The sequence below is a fragment of the Herpailurus yagouaroundi genome, unplaced genomic scaffold (genome assembly GCF_014898765.1).
Source record: "Herpailurus yagouaroundi ecotype Mexico unplaced genomic scaffold, PumYag 213, whole genome shotgun sequence".
Lineage (NCBI taxonomy): Eukaryota > Metazoa > Chordata > Mammalia > Carnivora > Felidae > Herpailurus > Herpailurus yagouaroundi.
In genome coordinates, this window is record NW_024412444.1 from 10,360,967 (window position 1) to 10,374,086 (window position 13,120).

The 13,120-nt window shown below is 42.2% G+C and overlaps 1 protein-coding gene across 17 annotated transcripts in view; it reads right to left on the bottom strand.

Annotated features, from left to right (window-relative positions):
* PXK (PX domain containing serine/threonine kinase like) overlaps positions 1-13,120 on the bottom strand; it is a 74,937-nt gene that overhangs the window by 34,149 nt on the left and 27,668 nt on the right. For 16 of the 17 annotated variants that reach the window (XM_040454643.1, XM_040454642.1, XM_040454628.1 and 13 more), the window contains exon 4: positions 4,636-4,822. The exons of the other annotated variant lie outside the window; for it this stretch is intronic. In XM_040454643.1, the coding sequence (XP_040310577.1) occupies positions 4,636-4,822 (187 nt within the window). The remainder of the gene's footprint in view (positions 1-4,635; positions 4,823-13,120) is intronic. 17 annotated transcript variants of the gene reach the window in all.

Here is a 13,120-nt window from a genome sequence, read left to right on the forward strand (position 1 = left end):
TGCCACAGCCTTCACCTGTCAATCTCCCTGCAGAAGTGCCTTGGGGTGCGGGTAGGGGACTATATTTTGCTCAATGCTGTATTTGTAGCACCTGACATAGAGTAGGCACTCAATAAATATTCCATAAAGCAAGAACTAAGAGTTCAACATGTGTTCAATGGATGTGGATGCTCTCTCCCATTAGAACGCTAAATCCACGAAACAAAAGGCATCTGCTCTCTTATTTCTTGACCACTGACTGACACCTGGGGAAAAACTGCATGCTCAGGAAATGCTGATAAACCAGCCCCAGGCAGGAAATGCACAGCAATGCCTTCAGGCCCATCCTGTGCTTCCCACAGAGCTCTGACTTCTCAGCTCAGAATATACCAGTTGCCCCCAGTATGTGCAATCTCTGAGCTCCTAGATCCCAGCTCCATGATGATTATAGGGAACAGCCTCCTCCAGCCCAGCAGCTGGGCTCCAGATCCCCCATCTACTACAGCAGGAGTAGATGTGTGGAGGTCTGCACAGCGGACTGCGGCCTACAACCTCCCAAAGCATCCTGCTCTCGTTCTGAACACAATCCACACCCCCACTTGGGCCCACTACTGCCTGACCTACTCACAGGGTTCCTGGGTAGAAGAGGGCCTGTCCACTTCCTGTCCACTCCCCTTTCCCCTCTTCTTGTTTTATAGATCAGGACCTGAGGTTCACAGAGGGGAAATGCTACAAAGCTGTCATCGGGATCCAAGCTCCTCATCTCTGGTACAAGTGACTTTTGCATGGACATTAAAATGGACATTAAAAATCCCCTATTCTGAGGAGGTTTGAGGTCTGAAGCAGGAAGATGGCTACACTGCACTGAGGCTTAAAAAAATGTTTTTTAATGTTTATTTATTTTTGAGAGAGAGACACGGAAACAAAGCACGAGCAAGGAAGGGGCAGAGAGAGAGAGACACAGAATTCAAAGCAGGTTCCAGGCACCCTACACGGGGCTCAAACTCGCAATCATGACCTGAGCTGAACTTAGATGCTTAACTCACTGAGCCACTCAGACAGGTTTTTAAATGACAGAAGCATAAGAGAGAGAGAGAGAGAGAGAGAGAGAGAGAGAAAGAAAGAAAGAAAGAAAGAGAGGAAGAAAGAGAGGAAGAAAGCAAGAAAGAAAGAAAAACAAAAAAGAAAGAGAAAAGCAAGAAAGAAAAAAGAGAAAAGAAAGAAAGAAAGAAAAAAGAAAGGAAAGAAAGAAAGAAAGAAAGAAAGAAAGAAAGAAAGAAAGAAAGAAAGAAAGAAGGAAAGAAAGAAAAGAAGCATCTTGTTAGATGAATAAGGTGAGGTTTGTGTGGCGTGGGGCATGTGTGTGTGCGTTTTCCAATACAAGCCCCTGGTGACTGGGAAACACCTGTTTTCCCTATACATTGGCTGGCCCTCAATTAGACTTGGTAGTAACACAAATGGACACCTTTGGAATTTAAATAAAAAGTCAACAGGGGCACCTTGGTGGCTCAGATGGTTAAGTGTCCAATTTTGCTCGGGTCGTGATCTCACAGTTCATGGGTTCGAGCCCTGCATAAGGCGCTGCACTGACAGTGTGGAACCTGCTTGGGATTTTCTTTCCCTCACTCTCTGCCCCTCCCCTAATCACACTTTATCTGTCAAAAATTAAATAAACTTTAAAAAAAACTGAAACAAAATACAAATGGACATCTCATAACTCCCCCACAAGAGCACTAAGGACCTGTATTTCCTTGGTCATCTGGAGAACACCAGGAAAAGAAGGAAAAGATCAGCAATCCCAGGCTGGAGACCCAGCGAGAGAGGAGCAGCCGCTGGTGCCCTGAAGCTCCTAGTTACCTACCACCTGGACACTGTTGTGGCATCAGAGTCCCCGCTCCAACAAGGCATCTTCAACCTCAGAGCAAGAGACAGCAAGAGTGGCGTTGGTGACTTTGGCCACATGAATGCAGCATGCACATCCTGCTGAAGTGGAAAGGGGTGGTGACCACAGACCATTTGGAAAAGGATAAGAGGTGGAGACACTACCCAAATGAAAGGGGGAAGTGGCCCTGCTTTGAGAGGTGCCACATGGTGGAGGTATGCAGAGTGTCCTCAGGAACCACAGGCCATGCTTTGAGTTTCAGGAAGCCTGGACCAGTCCACCTGGCTTTCCAGGGACTGGCTGCCAAGCTGGTACAGAGGAGGCTGCCTGGGCTTCCCTTTCGAGGCTGCTAGTGGGTCAGCCTAGAGACAAGACAAGTTCTGACAGTTTCATTCAAAAGGGGCAATAAATCAGCATATGCTCTGCAAACAGCCTCCATCCCCTACTGTTTCATTCCAGGACTGTGCCGCCTTCTTGAGCACTTGGGTTCCGGTGGGAGTCTCTGGCAACCTTATTATACCTCTGCCCACATATGCTTTGGACTCCTGACTGTTCTGCCATACAGGGGGAAAGGAGAAAGATCAAGAAAAACAGTAGCATGTGAGGGGTACAGTAGTAGGAAATACAGGGATCAGATCATCTTCCAGGGGCAAAGCAGCATCTTAACTGGAAAACAGACATTGTATGCTTGTACAGTCATACGAATGTGCAGCCCTAGGTAAGGCCTTTCCTCTCAGGTGATCTCTCATCTATGAAATGAAAGGGTTGGTCTTGACATGCCTGCTCCAAATCTTTTCTAGCTCTGACCCCAGGTAATTCAATGTACTCCTGGTACAAGCTCCCTGCTTGTAGGGAGCGCATCTTCCTTGCACCTGCATCCCGACACCCGGACCTGCACCCAGCACACAGCACAGGCAGAGCAGACAGTGAGAGCCTATGGGATGAACGGCATCATCATGTAGGCACTGCACCTTGATGCTTGCCCTCAGGAGCACATTAGCAGACACTCAGGAACTAAGTAGACAAACCAATGAATGGGGCTAGGTGAAGGCTGATTTGATAGCAGTCAATCCAGATGGTTTGCCATCTGACAATTTTGGGAATGATTGAGGTGAAGCATGGTAACTGAAAGCCATGAGAGATGCCACACTGAAAGAATCTAAGCTGTCCTGGGAGCCCCATCCTGTGATGTCTTTTCTCCTGTATGAACCAAAAAACAACTGGGGGAAGAATAAAAGCCTTGTAATAACTTAATGCTCAATTTTGTAACTTAGAGTAAACGTGAGTTTGAACTAAACTTTCCTTTATTGGCTGCATTCTAGAAAGGCATTTTTACCTCTGCAGGTACTTCCATGAGAAGAAAGAAGGTACATCAGAGGCTTCTCAGACTTTAATGTGCATGCAAATAACCTGGGGCCCTTGTTAAAATCAGATCCTGATCTGTAGGTTTGGCATGGGGCCTGAATTCAGCATTTCTGACAAGCTCCCAGTGATGCCAGTGCTGTGGGTCAGAGGACCACACTGTGAGTAGCAAGGCCCAAAGGCTGTGGTTTTCAAACTCAGCTGCATATTGGAATTTCTTAGGGAGCTTTCCAAGCCAGGAGCCCCCACCCCCATCTGTAGAGATTTTGATTTAATTGGCATGAGGGCAGCCTAAGCATCGGGATTTTTTTTAAAGCTCCCTGGATTGAGTTTATTATGTAGAAAAGTTTGGTACCTGACAGGCAGCCCTCTATTTCCCTCTCTCTGAAACAGGAATAAAAGTGCCTCCTTCTAATGACTTCAAAAGCAGTGTCTTGAGGACATGAAATGTAATGTGTGAACAATCTATTCTCTTAGCAAGGAAATCAGCTTATTAAAAATACCCAGAGTTCCATTGAGACTCTAAGCATGGGTCAGCTTTAACAGCTCAAATTCTAGTTTCTGGCTCGGTTCTACAACAGTTTCCATGGGTCTCTTCAAGGCCACCCCAAGGCATATTGAATATTTAATCACTCCTTCTGCTGACAACAGGCTTAGGTTATTGACGTTAGCTTTGTGTATAACTGGCACCCTCTCCACCTCAGTCCCCTGGTTGATTTGGGGAAAATTTGGAAGAGCTCCTTAGGCTTTGCACTGAGCAAGTCTCTGGGAACAACTGGGAAGACACAGAGAGGACCCTTCTGAACCACTCAGTTTAAAGTAATTCCCAGATAGGGCGCCTGACTGACTGGCTCAGTCAGTTAAGCATCCGACTTCAGCTCAGGTCACGATCTCACGGTTCATGGGTTCGAGCCGCCCATCGGGCTCTGTGCTGATGGTGCAGAACCTGCTTGGGATCCTCTGCCTCCCTCTTTCTGCCCCTCCCTTACTTGAGCACACTCTCTCTCAAATAAATAAACTTAAAAAAAAATAAAGTAATTCCCAGGAAAGTAGACATGCTATATACTGTAAGTACGAAAGGAGAGCCAAATTAAAAATCAAATTAGGTTATTGTGGATTATTTACTTTCTGTTCTGCCAGGGAAGATAATAAAAGACTCCAAGTACACACACACAATAACTTCTCTTTCATATTCTTCTGTGCACACATTACACACATTTTAGAAGTAATTATTTTCTTCTTATACTCTTACAGTAAATTACAATCAGGCAAGTATTAGTAAAGGAATAATGCCCTATAACAAATGTACACGTGTCCCCGTTTGGAAGGAGAGTTTCTCCCACATGTCTTCTCCAGCAAAGAACAGTGCCTCTTTAGTCATGCAACCGTAGCTCGGAGACCCCTTTGCTTACCAGTGTAGTTTGCGGAATAGTTGTTTGGATCTAAAAACTTCTTAACCAGCTCACAATTAGACAAGACATGATTTGTGGTGATAACGTTGAGATAGTTCTGAAGACCTTTCTGCCTCTCAGCTATGAATTCACGATCCATGTTACCAATCAATTTTTTGGGAGGAAGAGGTAGACTTAGGCCTGCAATCTTTAATTAAAAGAGAAAAAGTATTATACTCATGCCATCCCCAAAGAAGATGCAATATCAGAATCCTGAGCTGCCATATTTCATTAAGATGTATCCAAATTTCAGAGGGATGATAAAATGTGAAAAACTGCAACTGAGAATTGATAAAATGCTATATTAACCACAGAAACTTTAAAACTTAAAAAAAAGTGTTTTCTTTTTACCAAACATATACATGAATGTAATTTCAAGAGTCAAATAGTTTTTTTTATTGTTAGCAGTCCCATGACACTCTCCCCTGACAAATACCTCTGCCAACAGGTGACCTAGCCATTCCCCATTCCCCGAGACAGCCGCATCCAATTCTCTGAGCCAATCTTTTTGGTACAGGGGAACATTCACTAGGAATTTTCATTTTTAGGCATTATCTATTAATTTCCCATTATGGATTAAGTTCTCTTTCACAATCCTAATCTCATCCCCTGCACAACCTATTCCTAATCCCTCCAATATAGTTATAATTTTTACTTAGTGCAATATCTCTGCTTACTTTAGGTTAAGTGATATTCACCTCTGAGCCAGAGAGCCATGCTTACTATTCCTTTTTATCAACTGGTCATTTCTGTTTGTTTGTTTGTTTTAGTTTTCTATTCAACTCCAAGCTCTCCATCTAAGCATCTTCTCAACATACTCAGATACAAAAATGCATCAATTCATCTTCTTGAAGAGTCCCTGCTCCAGGCAGGACTGGTGGTCCCCACTTCTGCTGCAGAACTGGCATCCTGGGACATCATGCTAGGGATGTTTTTGCCTTTCTCCCATGAACCCCATTACTATATCCATACCTTCTTTTTTTGTAGAGAATCCCTGATTTTTGGTGGAGATACTCTCTGTCAGCTTTCTAAAAATGGTGCTGCAGAGGTCAATTATTTTGGAAAAGTTGCATGTATAAATGTCTTTATACTACCCTCACACTTGAATGACAGAGAATCTTGATGTGGAATTCTAAGTTGGAAATATTTGTTCTTCAGGATTTATAAGAACTACTTCATTGTCTTCTAGCTTCCAGTGCTGCTGTTAACAGTAGATTCTTGCTGCCATTTTTGTTTTGTTTTGTTTTGTTTCCCTGGAAGCTTTTAGGCTTTTCTCTTTGCCTTCAGTTTGTGACATGCACGTGCCTCTCTGCAGGTCTATTTCTAGCCTCTGTGCTGAGTATGTAGCCCTTTCTATCTGGAAACGAATATCCTTATGAATATCTTTGGTATTTTCTTGTATTAGGTCATTATTTCTTCCCCTCCATGCCCTTTGCTTTCTTTTTCTGGAACTCTTATTCCAGTGTTAGACATTCTGGACTGGTCCTCTATTCTTATCTCTTCACTCCTATTTTCCACTTTTGTTAAACAACCTTTTTTTTTCCCTACTGAACAAATTTTTGGGGATATTTCCTGTATCTTGCGGCTCTTCTAAAGAGTTTTCATTTCTACTATTATCTTTTTTTAAGTACTCTTTTTTTTTAACAGTATCCTGAATATAATGCAATTTCTTATCTGAGATTATAAAAAATAATTTTTTTTCTGAAGTAGCTGTAATGTTCCTCTTGCTGTATATATTCTGCTTCCAAAAGTTTTTTTTTCTTTTTTTCCTGTTTGTTTTCATTGTTATCTTTCAAGTTAAAAGTGTTCCTTAGGAACCTGGCAATCCTGGGATGCCTGCTCATACTGAAGAGCACAGCAACAAAAGCTGACTAGAAGGGCTCAGTGAGTGGCTGGGACTTAACTGCTGCGGGCTTTATTTTAGCACGTGACCTCATTCAGCTGTTTCATTGGGAGAACCTGTGATCTCCATACCTTTAATTCTTTCTTCTTAGGTTGGGCAGATCCCCCTCCTCCTAAATCTTCCAATCCCCTGCCTGGAGGGTCTAGGTCTGACCAGTAATGTTCTGTGAGCTAAAAGGAAGAAGGTTTTTGGAAGGGGGCAAAGTTGGGGGTGAGAGGCAGTGCTGACATGTACTGTGTAATTATTTTAACTGTGCCTGCATCCCCCAGTCCAATGTTCTACCCTTTCCAGATAATAAACTTCCAATCTTCTGCTGGAGGGAGAAGGGCAGCAGGTGTAAGTTGCTAGATGGGGGAAGATCTGGAGATCTGTTTCTTAAACATACTCTCAACTTCTGATTTCAGCTTGACCTTGCCCCCCACTGGAGGCAGCACCTTGTGCTAAACCTTTTGGAGGTTCTGCGGTGTAAACTGAGACACAATGAGGTTATCCATCTGCCTCCCAGCTCAGAATTCTGCCTTCCCATATCTACTTAATTAGCTCTCATCCACTGGATTTTCAGCTTCAAATGTTTTGTTGTAGCTTTATCCTTTCCTATTCTATTTGTCCTTGACTGTGTGTGGGTGTGTATGTGTGTGTGTGTGTGTGTAAGATCAACTTACTGCTGTTTTAGAGTGGCTTCAGAAGGAAGGAAAAGTAAATATAGGTGCTCAATCTATCATTTTCCAGATCCCTTAAAACTTTACAAGTCTATTTTTTATTTTATTTTTTAACGTTTATTTATTTTTGAGAGAGAGAGAGACAGAGCACACGTGGGGTTGGGGTCAGGGGTGGGGGTGGGGGTGGCGCAAGGAGACAGAATCTGAAGCAGGCATCAGGCTCTGAGCTGTCAGCACAGAGCCTGATGTGAAGTTTGAACTCATGAGCCGTGAGATCATGACCTGAGCTGAAGTTGGGCACTTAACCAACTGAGCAACCCAGGTGCCCCATTAAGTCTATTTTTGAAACTTAACAAAGCATCACATTGGTATCTTAATTTAATGAGCAAAATTACTTTCAAAGAGCAGTGGTATTCTACACTTGTGCTTAGATTAGAGCAGCCCAAGTGACATGCATATTGATTGAGGGGAAAGTCTAAAGAGAAGAGCATCTTGAATTCAGACAAGGATGCAATGTAAACCACCCATGTGGGCAAACCTAACTTAGCCTGTGTATTTTTCAAACAACACTGAAGACCTTGAACTTGATATTGGACAAGATGAAAAGGTTGACTGACAATCATAAATTGCCTATTTCTCCAACATAATTATGAAAATGTGTCAGAGCATACTTAGAATGAATTTTCTATCATGGCATAATTAGCTGCCAGCTAAGACACATAAATTTCAGGTCATTTTCCTCATTCATACAATTCAGCTTTACCTAATAGCAGTTTCTTTATTAAAGCATACTTAAGAAGAAAGCACATCACTCAGCTAGTACACATCCAAGTGAATCACCTTATTATTACTGTTATTATTATTTTTGTTCTAGAGCATTGAGTAATATAATCAAAGGTACAACTAAAAACATAACTTTTTCTTTTAAAAACTTTTATTAAGTTGCAGAATATAATCTCAACAGCATGTGTATGTGTGCGTGCGTGTGTGTGTGTGCATGTGTAAGTCCAGGGATATGGATTATGCATGCATCAAAAAAATGTCTAAAAGGACTGCCACTACCACCTTGAGAACAGCTAACTCAGATTGGGTTGGACAACCAATGCTTTCTATACTATGAAATGTTTACATTTCTCATTTACTATTTTTTTCAATTAAAAAAAAAAGAAAAACTCTTGCTTCTGACCATATATACAGCAAGGATTCTTAAAAATTACCATAAACCAGTATCTGCCCCTTCCCTTGCACTACCTGCCCAACATCTATCCAGCTGAATCCCACATGACTCATGACAGGAAGAGTCACATCTGACATCATCAGATTCAAACACCAACAGGGCTATTTTTCATTCATGGTGGGGATATGAAAATGAGTTTGATAAAGTATTTGTCTTGAACTTTTTGGCCTTCAAGCTTCCACCAATCTATTTGTTCAAGCTTAATTTCATTTTAGGAAAGAAAATGTATTGATCTGCCCCAGACATCCCATCAGCTCTTCCAAATCATCAGATGAAACAAAGTGTTATTTGCCAACAGTTGGAATTACAGTATCCCTGCTATGCCAGTCTGCTGGATAGACTAGAGGTTTTTTCCTACTCTTCCTTAACATCTCACAATAACTATTTCTACAAGCATTAGAAGTATGCAATATGTGTGTTATTTTAAAATCTTGCCTTTCAAAAAAGATTAGCATTCAAGAGACACTTATTTGTCTTTCAGCTTTCTCCCAGGATTTCTAAAATGCTTGACAATTACAGAATATAAAATTTAGAAGTCCAATGACTCATTAGAAGGAAGGGAAAGAGAGGTGCCTAGGTAGCTCAGTTGGTTGAGCATCTGACTCTTGATTTCAGCTCAGGTCATAATTCCAGCGTCGTGGGATTGAGCCCCGCATCGGGCTCCGTGCTGGGCATAGAGTCTCCTTAGGATTCTCCCTCTTTCCACCACTCCCCCAGCCCCTCTGCCTGCATATGCTCTCTCTCTCTAAAATATAAAAATTAAAAAGGGAGGGAAAGAGAGTACTAGCACAGAGAGCAACTGAGTCACTAATCTAGTGATTTCCTACACGCCTCCAACATTGATAGCTTCAAGCCATGACACTTCACCATCCCATTTTCGATAGCTTTCCTCTGTAACGTGCCCTATGCATTTCATTCTTGAGTTTCTTGTATATGGGGAAGAGAACAAGAAAGCCAGTAGAGGGGCGCCTGGGTGGCTCAGTCAGTTGAGCATCCAACTCTTGATTTCGGCTCAGGTCATGATCCCATAGTTTGTGGGTTCGGGCCCTCTGTTGGGCTCTGTGCTAGCAGCACGGAGTCTGCTTGGGATCCTCTCTCTGTGTCCCTCCCCTGCTTGTGCTCTCTTTCAAAATAAATAAATAAATTTAGAATAAAAAAAAAGAAAGAAAGCCAGTGGAGAAGTCCCCAAAGTTCCATCCATAACACCTGCAGAGTGACAAGGCAAAGGGGGAATGATCACCAAAGGGAAGTCTAGAGCCCATAATCTGGCCCATAAGTAGAAGCCTCCAAATTATATGACAAACTATGTGGCAATTTTAACAAAACTAGCTTTTGTCTGGAGGAGTGACCTTCAAACTTTGAATCTGTCAATTTCTCACTTTCAATATCAGATCTCAGTAGTCTGCAAATTGCCTTCAATCATATTCCAGTGAGTGTTCTAGGGAGTTCTGAGCTCTCAACAGACTCTTAACTTGTCCCAACACTCCCCCCAACCCCCTCCACCAGGGAACACAGTAGAGTCTCTCTCTCTCCTATGTCAACAGTGGGAAGTAAAATTCAAATCACAAAACATTTATGCTACCACAGACCTGAGAAGTCATCTGGTTCAACCCCTTGTTTCAGATGGGGACAGTGAGGACGGAGAGGGGAAATAACTGACCCAAGGTCTCCGGGCCATAAGGAGCAGAGTCTGGACTCCTTCCCAATCTGGGCTCAGTTCCCATCATTTCAATTCCTGCTTCTTTCCTTTATGTTGTTGTGTGTGGTTTCCCTAGATGGTTACTCATTTGATGTTGCCTTTAAAAGAAGCTAGTGAGGGGCACCTGAGTAGTTCAGTCAGTTAAGCGTCCAGCTCTTGATTTCGACTCAGGTCATGATCTCACAGTTCATGAGTTGTGGCCCCGTGTTGGACTCTGTGCTGACAGTGCAGAGCCTGCCTGGGATTCTCTCTCTCCCTCTCTATCTCTGCCCCTCCCCTGTGCACTTGTGTGCTCTTTTTTTAAAAAAATATTTTAATGTTTATTTATTTTTGAGACACAGACAGAGCACAAGTGGAGGAGGGGCAAAGAGAGAGGGAGACACAGAATCTGAAACAGGCTCCAGGCTCAGAGCTGTCAGCACAGAACCTGACGTGGGGCTTGAACCCACCAACTGTGAGATCATGACCTGAGCCGAAGTTAGATGTTTAACCGACTGAGCCACCCAGGCACCTCCCCCTCTCTCTCTTTCAAAAATAAATAAACATTAAAAAAAAAATAAGGTAGTGATTCTTCTTCACTATTACCACAAAATATGCTCACTATAAAAAGTTGGGGAAATGAAGCTTTTTAAAAATGTTTTGCTTATATAGCTTATACGAGCTTGTTTATAAAGAACTTGGAAAGTACAAAACAATATAAAGAGCCAGAAAAAAAACATAAGCCATAATCCTGCCACCTGGGGATCACCATTGTTAATAGTTTGGCATATTTCCCTCCAATCATTTTTTCTAAATATTTCATGTAATTATATTATATTGCATGTATAATTTTACATCCTGTTTTTTTTTTTTCATTTTGGCATTTTTCCTATTGGAGTCAGACAACTCCACATATGTGTATTATATTTCTCTTTCTTCAGCAGGAACTCATTTATCCGTCAGAAGGGTAATCAGACACTAAAAATCACAGTCACAGTTTTATTCTGTGGTTTTGAGAGTCTTTTTGGTCTGTTTTATGAAGGTTGTTTTGAAATTATTTTCTTGCCAAAAAGCTGTGTGTACTTTCTTCTGTTTGTTTACTTGGATCTAGAAAAACCTCCCACTGAAATGATGTCTGGCCATATCCTGCCCAGCATAAGCCAACATCAATACATGTGGATATTTGCATTTGAAATAAAATGCACACTGAAAGTGCCTATTTTAAAAGGGAAAATTACACTGAAGCAAAAATAAAATTCTATTATATTAAAAAGGCCATCATTGAATAGTCATAGAGATTCAACCTTACATCCCCTAAGCAAGAACAAATATGAGATAAAACCCTTTCCTCCCATCCCCATTTTTGGGGGCTGGGCCTAGGCAATTTCAAGTTCAGAAACCTTCCTCCCATAAGACTTACTCCTGGCTGAATGACACTGTACGAAAATCACTGGGCAAAGGTTCACTTGTGCATTGTGGTGAAAACACACAGTAGGCCCAAAGTTGGCTCCCAGAAGCTCATGCCAGGGTGGAAATGTTGCATGGAAATGTCTAGAGAGACTTGTGGAGAAAATCCACTGTTGGAATACACTGCATTTCGGTGCCTCATCTACAGTGCCACCACAGACCCAGCTTTTGTCTAAGTGGAAAGGCTATGCTATAAAAATCCATAAACCAATTAAACCCATCAATGAGTAGAATCTGATCTCTTCCAATATTTTATCTGGAGATTTAAATTGGTCATACTATGATTAAAATTTAAAAAGACAGCATTTGGCAAATGCATAACCATCTGCCAATTACATAAAGGTCTATAGACAACTCTGGCCAATTCTACCAGAGAGAAAGTTAAGCATTCATGTTTTCAGCAGGGCTGTAAACAATGGTAAAGTTTGGATACTACATTTGCTACTTTCGAGAGTCTTATCAATGACCACAGCCTTTTGAAGGAAAGGAAGCATTTTGCTCCCTGCCAGCCTGCAGTCTGACTGACTTTTGTGGGCAGGATCAGAGGTCACTCAGAATAATATGTGATGGCTCATTCACCGATGAAGGGAGCAGTGCTTCACCTCCCAGCTGAGCTGGTCACAAGCCACATGCTCTGGCTCAGATTTATATTACCAATCAAATCTGAGATATGACACAAGCCCAATGGTCTGCAGTAACCCACGGCACTTGAAGACCAATCTGCTGAATGGAGACACGAGTGCTATTGCCACTACTCACTACGGTGCTTAAGCCCCTCTAGGACCCTTCAAGCACATCTGTTTCCAGAAAAAGGCTCTGCAGCTCATTTCTCTGTCCATTATGGCCACCAAAGTGGGAATATTTAAACCAGAGGGATTTAGAAACATGTATTTAAGAGAAAAAAGTTACGGGGAACCTGGGTGGCTCAGTAAGTTGGTTAAGCATGTGACTCTTGGTTTCAGCTCAGGTCATATCTCGTAGTTCATGGGATGGGGTCCCAAGTTCAGCTCTGCTCTGACAGCACAGAGCCTGCTTGGGATTCTCTCTCTCTCTCTCTCTCTCTCTCTCTCTCTCTCTCTCTCTGCACCTACCCTGCTCATGCTCTTTATCTCTCAAAATAAACATTAAAAAAAAAGAGAGAGAAAAAATTACATTGAAAAAGACTGAGTCTCTATTTACTGCTGAGTATTGATCTGCAACTGACTATGCAGCCTAGTTCAGTGGAGAGAGTCTGAGACAGTCCCAGCTCTAAGTGAACAAGTCCAGCAATTTAGTCATTCCCAATCTGTGCAAAGGAGATGATACACAGCATCCATGGCTGTGGTAAGGATGCAGTCTTGCATAAAGGTACTCACTTGCAAGGTGACTATCATAAATCACATGTTACCAAAAGTTTATTTTTAGAGCCACACATCATCTGTTTAAAGTATAAGTCTATCTCCTCTGCCAGGGAAATTTGCTGATTTCTTGTTCCTGATATCGTCATTTCCAACTAATTTCTA